General features: G+C 38.4%; 2 protein-coding genes and 1 non-coding gene across 3 annotated transcripts in view; 2 read left to right on the top strand and 1 right to left on the bottom strand.

Moving 5' to 3' along the window:
* LOC117481636 (protein kinase C beta type) overlaps positions 1 to 2,108 on the top strand; it is a 28,556-nt gene extending 26,448 nt beyond the window's left edge. Inside the window, exon 17 of the mRNA XM_034129406.1 lies at positions 593 to 2,108. Within this exon, the coding sequence (XP_033985297.1) occupies positions 593 to 745 (153 nt within the window). The 3' untranslated portion in view covers positions 746 to 2,108. The remainder of the gene's footprint in view (positions 1 to 592) is intronic.
* A 1,047-nt stretch (positions 2,109 to 3,155) lies between these two features.
* On the top strand, positions 3,156 to 8,740 carry LOC117482305 (voltage-dependent calcium channel gamma-3 subunit). Its single transcript, XM_034130388.1, has 4 exons — positions 3,156 to 3,682; positions 6,326 to 6,409; positions 6,504 to 6,644; positions 7,145 to 8,740. The coding sequence occupies exons 1-4, from the start codon at positions 3,472 to 3,474 to the stop codon at positions 7,699 to 7,701; spliced, it is 993 nt and encodes a 330-aa protein (XP_033986279.1). The 5' UTR covers positions 3,156 to 3,471; the 3' UTR covers positions 7,702 to 8,740.
* Positions 8,741 to 10,087: 1,347 nt separating this feature from the next.
* On the bottom strand, positions 10,088 to 10,169 carry trnal-aag. Its single transcript has one exon. It is a non-coding gene; the product is annotated as a tRNA-Leu (tRNA).
* Between the last annotated feature and the right edge of the window lie 601 nt (positions 10,170 to 10,770).

Below are 10,770 nucleotides of genomic sequence, written 5' to 3' on the forward strand. Positions count from 1 at the left end.
GGTGCCACCATTTACAGATGATCAGAGGTGCGGACTAGACTGTATTCAGAGTCAACAATACAATAATATAAATGCGACTCAAATTACAACTTAACACCAATGACACAACTCCTCTTAAGGAAACAATTATTAAAAATATTGATGATATGCATGTATCCTATGATTTGGTCAAACAGAATAAAACCCCCAAGATGTACCTGATCATTTTGCTTTGAAATATAGGAAAACATGTTATACTTGAATGAAAAGACATTAAAAAGACAGTGCAGAAGGGCACATAATGAATTGTTTAGCACCCTTAACTCTACATTTAAGACGTTGACTTGGGACGTTAGTCTACACTTCATAGACTTGTGACTTGTAAATCAATGACCTTGTCCCACCTCTGCAGAGTATTGTCTTTCCATGTGTTGAATCCATGAAACCTCTCATGCCTCATTCTCTACCATTCATCTTTGTGCTTCTATGGGATAGTTGTTATTTTTGCTTGTTGCCAAACTTCTTTCTAAACTGCCCTTTTAACGCTGTGCTAATTCACTTGTAATTCTTTTTTTTTTAATACATTCTCTTTTCCTCTCTTTCCGGTTGACAGAAATCTCGCCGTGACGTTGGCAACTTCGATAAGGAGTTCACTAAAATGGCGGTGGAGCTGACACCCACAGACAAGCTCTTCATTATGAATCTGGACCAGATGGAGTTTCAAGGCTTCTCTTACACCAACCCCGAATTCATCATTCAAGTCTGATGACATCCTGTTGGTTAGACGCAGCCAGAACATGATTTTACTCCAACCCGTACAGCTCAGTTACATCCATCAAGGACTCATCCTGCATCTCTTCCCACTGGAGTCTCATTTACATCGTCAAACCTACCAGCATCTAAACCAGACAATAATGATAAACCACCACACTGGCTTTTTTCTGCTGGTGGCTCACACTTACTGGGACTAAATTTGACCAGTCACCATGTGGTCCAACAGGCCAGTGTGCGGAAAACTTCAGGCATGTGTAGTATTCACAGGAGCCAGTGGTGAGCAGGTCAATACAAAGATCATCTAGTGAATGTGTAACTGTGTGAACATGCTCTTATCGATCAACAACTGTGTGTGTTTGTTTACTTGATTTCTTCTCCGGCCTGTAAAAGTTATGTCATAAACATTCCATGATCAATATTCCATGTACTCACACACATACACACGTACACACACACGCACACACGCATACACACACACATCTGCAGGCTGTGGTTTGGAGGGAAGGAAGGTCTTTGAAAGTCCTGATTTATGACCTCATGTCTAAGTTAGTCCTGAACTTAGTCTTAAGCACGTCTCGTCTTCCGAATCGATGCAAAAAAACAAAAAATAAGAACCCCCCCCCCGATGCCTGTTTGGCAGAGATATTTAAAAGTGTCTTTTCTCTTGCTTAATCTCTCTCTTTTCTCTATGGCACTGTGTGCGCAGTGGGTTAGTGCTGTGTAGGCCTATACAGTCTTTGTGGTGCTGCTCCTCTATGCATGCCATATTTGTTGGTACAGTAGTTCCCTTAAGTTTATGTTGGACATCAACGAGGAAGCGAATACCTCTGGTGTCTTGAATTTATCGATGCAAGTCAGTTTTGAAGTACCCATGCTCAAATTTGAGTTTCCTCTCAGAATGCTGTTTCTCTAATAATGTTGACATATGCTAAAGAGTTTGCTTTACAAAGCAGCAGACATTGTTTTGCTGTCCTTGACAAGAAAATATGAGATTATGTGAAATGACTATATAAAGTAGATGTAATTATTCTGTATGAATTGTGTTCCAGTGTATGTGTAAATAAGAATGGATCTATAGCTAGAAAAGGTTTTCATGTTATAAAACACTTCTATACTATTCTTCATATCTCCCTTTCTCTCTGCTCTTCCTCCCTGCCAACACTCAGCTGTCACTTTTACTTTGTTACCCTATTTTTATATCTCCCCTTCTCCTCCTCTTCCTCTCTTGTCCCCAACTCACGTTTTTATCAGTGCAATTTGAAGGAACTGGACAATTAGGGAAATAAGACAAGAGGGAGAGGGGGAACAGAGGGGAGAATAAAGTGTTTACTATGCAAAAGGCAGGCGAAGAAGAAGTAGAGAAGGAGAAGAGGGCAACTTTTATAAAGTAACCTGAAGAAATTGTGTAACCGCAGGACAGTATACATGTGTTGCATGCGCCGTCTTAACCCTACGTGTGAGAGACGCGTAAAGTATGATACCTACATTAAAGTGAATTATCATAATAACATTTCAGTAACTCTGGCTCTTGTGTTTTACTCTGTTATCAGATCGCATATTACTACAGAACCTGCATTTTTCATATAGGACAGAATGACATATTAAATGTTTATTAAAATACCTTTAAAGGCATTAGACTTTGGTCAGTTCAGAAATATTTGTAGTAAACTATTTTCATTTTGAGCAGTGTTGAACATATTTTACGATAAAATGAATATACAGTATGTAAGTAGTTCAAAGATTGATAAGCTATTTTCAAATATATACAGTATATATATATTTCACAAATATTTAAGTTGATGAACTGTATTTCAATAGCTTTGTTTTTCATCCAAATGTTCTGTTGGCGTTGATTGCTTTGTTTTCTTTAGATATGCTCACTCACTTCATATTTAGAGCCTTAAATATTCATATTTACATTTACTTCTATATTCACTGAGGGGGGAAAGCTTCTCTCCCATTTGGTTGATGTGACCCTGATAAGCATATGAACCACATTTGAGTAAACAGCCAAAAAGAAAATCTTCAGAAATGTAAAGGAAAAAGGTTTAAAAATGAACTAACCTGACATTACTTTTTTAATGAAATTCTAAGGTGGGTATTTATAGGTTATAGCAAGTAATGTGGCATGCATGTGTACAGTTATAACAACTCATACTGACATTAGTATGGAAGCAAGGTAACTAATTAAATAATAACCAGTCACTTTTAAGGTCACTCAGATTATAACTACTTTGCCGCTGTCCATGGTGCTGAAGGGCTACAGGTTTCGGTGACACACACACACACACACACACACACACACACACACACACACACACACACACACACACACACACACTGGAGGGGTGGGATCATCGTGCAGTTAGTGCCACACAGAGGAGAGCTTCAACAAACCAGAATGTGCCAGAAGGAGCTGCTGCTGTTGTTTATCGCTTTTTCCGCTTTTCCTGTTTTTTTTCTGATTCTGACAACACATGGAAACACCTCAACTCAGTGCACTGAGTCTTTTGCGTGTAGCTTAGAGTAAAAAGCTGCAGAGTTAACCAACTATACGAGTAGGTTGATTCAGGCTGAAGAAAAATGTGCACCAAAACTGAGTTTCCTTCGGCAAACTGGATCTACACGAAGATAAAACACCGGGGGAAAGTTTCTAAGCGGATATAAAGCCTGTATTATCGCTGGAGGACTCCTCGGTTAGGAGGAGGCTGGGCCGACATGAGGCTGTTTGACCGGGGGATGATGATGCTGCTGACCACAGCCGGAGCTTTCTGCGCCTTCAGCCTCATGACCATCGCGGTGGGCACCGACTACTGGCTGTACTCCCGCGGGGTGTGCCGCTCCAAGAACCTGAACGACAACGAGACGGTCCGCAAGAACGAGGAGGTGCTGACCCACTCCGGCCTGTGGAGGACCTGCTGCACCGAGGGTAGGAAACTAACTCAACACAAGTTCACATTGATCAGAATCAGATTCAGAAACAGGTTTATTAGGTTGACACGTAGCCTACGAGGAATTTGACTTGGCGTCGTGGTGCATACATAAAAGTTAAAAAAAAGTTAAAACACAGATAGAAAACTATATTAAGAAAACTATAATAACATTACAAAATATAAAAAGATATAGCAGTATTTACATTTAAATGGAATTGGATTATATACAACCATACGCATTCGCAAGTGTATTCAAAGTCATAGGATTATTTTCAGTATAGCAACATTATTTTTATGTCAGTACATCAATTCATATCAGATGACAACATAATAATACAAAAACATAGTATATGATCAGTTGTAGTGGATGTATTGATATTTAGTAAGAAATACACTATGATACTTAAACAACATGAAAGTAAAAGTACAGAATATCTGTGATTTAGTATCAAAAGTATGGCCAATGTAAATGTTATATTACTATTTTCAGTTTTGACTAGGATTTGGAGAAGTTGTTCACTGTTTTATTTAATGATGAGTCAATTACATGTAAAATCCTTATCTGTAAAGTGACCAGTTTGAGGTGAAAATGTATATATCTTTTTTGCAGTGGAGTATATGAAATAGCATGTGAAAGGCAAACACTCAAATAAAGTAAAAATGCATGAAAGTGTACTGAAGAACAGCAGCCTACTTGAGTAATGTGAACCTATCTCTTGAGTTTGAGTGACGTTCAGCCTTTAGCTCACAAACAGTGGTGAATAAGATCCTTTTTTTTGGTTTTACAAGCAAAATACCAAGTTATTAATAAAATGTCACTGTACATCTTTTATCAGTCGGTAAGTTAAATGCATTCCTTTAAGAAATGTCAAAACTAGAGTTCAAAGTAACTTTCACACCATTGAATAATACACATTTGGCTGATATTGAGAGCAAAAAAACAGATTTTCAAAAGCAGTGATAGTGAAGGTAAGTCTGTTCCAAAGCCTGACCCTAACTATTCTTTATCAACCACCCTTTTGAACAAAAAGCACATTAAAGAAACATCAAAAACACATTTTAAGCTATTTAATTGTTTCTCTTCATGTCGAATAATAAGCATGGGAGGTCTTCAAAGTTAGAGTTCAGCTCAAATGAATTGATGGTTTGATTTAGATTGCTGTTCACATCTTGGTGAGGGAGAGGAGTTTAAGTCTTGGATATGTGATGTATGGAAATTACATTTTCAATTATTCATTGCTTTTTAATAGACCCCTCTTTCTCTTATCCTTTATCCTCTGTTTGCTTTGCTAACTGTGTGTGTGTGTGTGTGTGTGTGTGTGTGTGTGTGTGTGTGTGTGTGTGTGTGTGTGTGTGTGTGTGTGTGTGTGTGTGTGTGTGTGTGTGTGTGTGTGTGTGTGTGTGTGTGTGGTGTGTGTGTGTGTGTGTGTGTGTGTGTGTGTGTGTGTGTGTGTGTGTGTGTGTGTGTGTGTGTGTGTGTGTGTGTGTGTGTGTGTGTGTGTGTGTGTGTGTGTGTGTCACACAAAGCCAGAAGCAGACAGACAACAGAACGGGACACTGAAGACTCCCTGTGTATTCTGTGCCATAAATAATTATAGGATGTGTTGATTTATTTGGGATAACGTGTGACAACAACAATAAATAGTGACATGACAGCATATAAGAGAGACAGATATAAAAAATGCACAATGACAGACAAGTTTGACGACTGATTGTGTGCACTACAGACAGACATTTATACTGGGATATCTCTGGGATATTTAATGACAATTGTCCTAAAAATAGTCAACATTTAAGAGACTATAGCTGATAATATAAGTGCTAAGAAAGCATCTATTTCAGCTAAGACTGAGAAAAATATGCAACCTAATTTGTTTTGACGATCATTTGAATAAAGTCTTTGTGTCTTCTCTCTTTGACATGTTCACCGTGAACGAGTTATGGCCTGCTGAACGAGTTTTGTTTTGGTTACCACAGCAACAGAGTCACATCATCAATACTGGTCAATCACTGCAGCACACAGGGACACATTTATCAATACACCCCAGTTTGTGCAAATGTTAAAAGCCGTCACTGGGCCAGAGGTTACTGAGAGCAGGCAGATGAATTCAAGTTCACTTTAAAATACATCAAAGCCTACACAGTTAAAGTAGTGGTCGTGCTATGATTTGTTGGACTATTGACTATCTCTGTTTTATGGTTTGTGTTCCTGTCAATATATAGTGCCAGTCTTGGTTTACATAGTGCATACATAAACACAGTTAAAAGAGATCAAAAGTCAGAAAAAACAACCTAAAAACAATTGAAACTACTATACGTTAAGATATAGAAAATGTACTTGAAATCTGGATATACCAAAAAACTATGTGTAAATAATAAAATCAAATATGTGCAGTATTGTTATGGAAGTTATTTGATAACATTTATACGTTATCTTATGTGAGTTTCTATATAGAAAACCCTCACTTTTTTTTTTAAAACAACATATTTAGTCTTAATTGTGTGCTACTGTAGGTCAGAGACCCTGTGACTCCTGTTCATTTTGTAGTTTGAATGTGATGTTATAATACATTACAGAGCAGAGTGACACAAAGACGTGGTAGTTATCACATGAATTTAATGCATTTCTTTTTCTACAGGGTCTTTTCGGGGCGTTTGCAAAGACATTGATCACTTTGCTGAGGATGGAGACTATGAGCAGGATGCTACAGAATATTTACTACGTAGGTAACACATGCACACATGACTACTTCTAACAAATATATGAACTGAGGTGTTCAAATGTAAAAATATCCTATTCTCTCAACTTTTTCTCAGGAGCAGTTCGAGCCTCCAGCCTCTTCCCTATCCTCAGTGTGGGATTATTATTTCTCGGAGGTGTGTGTGTAGCGGCCAGCGAGTTCTACAAGTCACGATACAACGTCATCCTCTGCGCGGGTTTACTCTTTGTCTCTGCAGGTCAGAAACACACGCAAATCTAATACATACCAAGAGAGTTACACGAATACACACATGTACATCCACAGACAATTACACACAAATACATACACAAAGATACGTCCCCAAAAACATCCACAAAAAGCCATACTTAAAAAACATATACAAAATGACATACATGTACACAATGACCACAAATACAAACAAACATAAAATCATAAAGAGGCATTAAAACACAGATATACAAATACATATTTACAAATACATGCACACAAAAATAGGTCCAAAAGATTACGTTCACAAATAGATACAAAATATACAAAATACAGGTTTGTCTACAGGGGTAATAGATGTGAAAACAATGTTGTTTTAGTCTTAGCCATTGTTTAATACCCCAAATACAAACATTTAAATTGTGTTACATTTTCAACTAAGTTCAAGTTTAACATATTTACAGTCTTTCAAATATGAACAGCATTTACCATCCGTCTGACCCTCTCCATCTCTCTAAACTCTTCCAGGTCTCAGTAACATTATTGGCATTATTGTGTACATATCAGCCAACTCAGGGGACCCCAGCCAGAGCGACAACAAGAAGAGCTACTCCTACGGCTGGTCTTTTTATTTTGGGGCTCTGTCCTTCGTGCTGGCTGAGGTGGTGGGCGTCCTTGCAGTGCACGTGTTCATAGAAAAACACAGACAACTGCGCACCAAAGGCCGGCCGTCACTCAAGAAGCCGCCCATTTCTCGCAGCTCGTCTTACCTCCGCAACCGTTACTACCAGAGACGCTCCAGCAGATACAGCTGCAGGAGCGCCCACAGTGCACGGGACTCCATCTCACACTCCTTCAGAGCGTCCTTAATGCGAGACCGGGAGCCGTCCATCTGTGCTGAATCCAAATCCATGGCAGGTTTACCCATAGTGGACTCAGAGTTCTTGATCTACTCCTTAAACTCGTCTCTCAAGGACGATAAGATGGACATGGCTCTGGATGATTTGACTTCTCTGGCTTCCCTCAACAACACAGAGATGCTGCCTGAAAACTGTGCTTCCAATAGAAGGACAACTCCTGTGTGAGAGGAGAGGAAGTGAAAGGTGTACAGAGATGAAACACAAGAGGAACTTTCCTGGGACGAGAACATTAAGAGAAAGTCCTCTCACTTTTTTTTTGAGGAAACAGAAAAGGCTTTAGAGACCAAAACAGGCCGGCATAGACTTATCTGTCAGAAAATTGTGAAATCACAGTTCTCAGAGCCCAGCGTGACATCCACAAAATGTCCTGTCTGACCAGTTGAAAATAACTTATATTCATTTTACAAAATGTTCTTTGTATGTCATCCTGCTATGCTATTACAGTAGCTATATCCACAGTGTATATGTAGTGTGTGTGCTAATAAATGGGTGTAATATTATGAACGTATGTATGTGACAGACAGTCATGCAGAGAGAGACGAAGAGAAGGAGCTGTTTTTGAAATAAGAAACTATCAGATAGAAATGATAGGACACATACATCTGGGAATGACATGCTGTCCTGCTTTTTGTGGACCTTAGATTAAAAGGGAAAACGTAATCAAATACATTGAACGCAAAGATCTCTCTCCAGCTGTCTCTCACGGTTTGTAGGTTTGAGTGTATTGTATCTCATGTCAGCAAAACGTGTTGCCCTTATTACAGTTTTGTCATCAAGTCTTTGTTTACATTAAATAAAGCAAATTAAGACAAAATGTCCGTGGGAAGGAAGTAAGTATGGTTCAGGTTGTTACTTTGATGCATGGTCGTCACTTTGTAATAACAAGTGGTGTGGACAATTTATCCAGATCATCATAGCAGAAAACGAAATATGTCCCTCCCCTGGGTGTTGAACCTCGAGCACCTGCATGTGCTTTTAAAACCACAAACGCCCAAATATAGGTCTTGCTGTGATGCAATTTGAGTGAATTTGTACCTTTATACACACAAAGAGCAGCAGGTATACAGAACATGACACAAGTAACAAATAAATAAATAGATGCATAAATACAGAATACAGAAGAAATACAGGAATCAGTACAGGACTGAAAAAATGCAAGAATAAATAAATATGAAAATGTATAAACACAAGACAAAAATAAATAAATATAGGAATAACTAAATAAATGTATAAATAACAAATTATAAGTTGAGAATAAAGCAGAACACACATTATTATATATCTTTAATGTATTTCTACATTTATTTTCACTTAAATGTATATATTAATTCATTTCTGTGTCTGTGTCTGTGTTTCGCACAATGTTGTTTTGCTTGGTAGCCTTGTATTCTGTGGATACGACAACATTTAAACCATATGTACTTTCAAGTTCTCTGAAAGTTTCAACAAGTGCACGTGTCTTTAACAATATCTTTGAGTTGCTATCATATTTTATTTCACTTCCTCTGACCAGTCCCACTTTTAATTGGACGCTCCATGAGAAACACAGTGACTCTCCTCTCTTCAATAAATATTTGAAAAACAACACCGTGAATTTCCGGCGTATTCATGTTCTGTATAAACTGTAAAGCCTCCTGAGACAAAAGTACAATTTGTGATATTGGGCTAAATAAATAAACTCTGATTGAATTTGATTGATGGATTTGGCGCAAGAAGTACACTTCACTTCAGAGCCCTCAAGAGCCAGATATAAATGTTTATTAGTGTCAAAAATGGTGTTGCCATTAAAGGTTTTGCTACTACCTAAAACTCAGTAACAGGAGTGTTAGGGATAGGATTTCTATCAGGTTTGAGATCTTTGATTTATGCATGCTTTTATGCAGTAGGCACATCTAAGCTGGGAAAGGGGAGAATATTAAATTGTCTGCCCTTGCATAAATAAATACAGAAGCAAATGTCCAAGCCATTAGAAGAAAAAAAAAAAGTTATCAAAGATAATTGATCCCTCTGTGCTGAAAAACATGCAGGCCTTCTTGTATGTGGACATGCATCAGCAAGCTGTGTTAGAGACGATGGTGGTAAAGCATAAACAAATTAAAGAAATCTACAACAGCAGGCAGGGTGATGGGTTACCATGGCAGCAGCAGCATCACGCATAAACAGTGCCATCATGTACTAAGAACACCAGTACAAGACAACCCACAATTTACCTCACAGAGTAAATATTCTCTGGAATTGGGCATACTTCCTTTAGACAGTGTGAATGATTTTCAACCAAGGTTGATTTGTGTTAAAATCCTGGCAGTGGTTGGATTTGAACCCAAGAGACAGGTACTTTGACCCAGCAAATAGGACCACTCTGCCATGCTACCCGTTTTTAAATAGTCCGCCTTTTTACTAGCTTGTTCAATATAAAAATATAAAACAAAATGTTGCACTCACACTTGTCGTCTATTACAGTGCATATTCAATTTACACGGATGACCTAATTTATATTTTAAAATCCTGGTATTGCTTGCCAGTCTGTTATTGCAATGTCATGACAAAACCTTGGCAGCGGTGGGATTTGAACCCACGCCTCCGAAGAGACTGGAGCCTTAATCCAGCGCCTTAGACCGCTCGGCCACGCTACCCGTAGGAGGCCATTTTGAGAAGGCTGATTACGTAGTTTTCCGTATGTATGTAGAGAAAATTGGCCAATGAGAGTGCGTGCTCCAACATTTGTTGGCCAATTACGTTCGTTGCTCCAACCTTTGACCAATCACCGCGGATAAATGTTGTATAGAAGGCAATGTCGAAGAGCAACAGGAAACAAGATAGTTCGTCTCGTTTTTTTTTCATGTGACTTTAGGATGAACGCACATTATGGATAGATTGATTCATGAAATGAATACATATTAATAAAACAGTAGTGGACTCGCATGCTTGATTAAAGCCAAAAATAAATCTAACACAAAATAAATTCATCTATTAATAGTTTGGATATTTCTCAAAGTGTACAATTCTATGTGCACGCTAATTTCAGAACATTTTAAACAAATGATCCTAATGCAAAGTGTTGGGGACATGTCCCCAGCGTCCCCAGTTTAAATGGCACCTATGGGTTGGTGCGATCATAGACAAATATGCATACACCTAAATATGCGATGTCATCCACTGACGAAAGTGTGCTTCCATTTTGACATAAACCGAAGCTTCGTCTCTGACGGAAGTTCAACCTCTTGCCTTCATGTG

The sequence above is a fragment of the Trematomus bernacchii genome, unplaced genomic scaffold (genome assembly GCF_902827165.1).
Source record: "Trematomus bernacchii unplaced genomic scaffold, fTreBer1.1, whole genome shotgun sequence".
NCBI lineage: Eukaryota > Metazoa > Chordata > Actinopteri > Perciformes > Nototheniidae > Trematomus > Trematomus bernacchii.

What these genes read in the sequence shown, in the direction of transcription:
- LOC117482305 (XM_034130388.1), top strand. Translation starts at nt 3,472, where the DNA reads ATGAGGCTGTTTGACCGGGGGATGATGATGCTGCTGACCACAGCCGGA. An exon ending in GAGGACCTGCTGCACCGAGG is followed by an intron (nt 3,683 to 6,325) that starts GTAGGAAACTAA and finishes CTTTTTCTACAG; the next exon opens with GGTCTTTTCGGGGCGTTTGC. An exon ending in TGCTACAGAATATTTACTAC is followed by an intron (nt 6,410 to 6,503) that starts GTAGGTAACACA and finishes ACTTTTTCTCAG; the next exon opens with GAGCAGTTCGAGCCTCCAGC.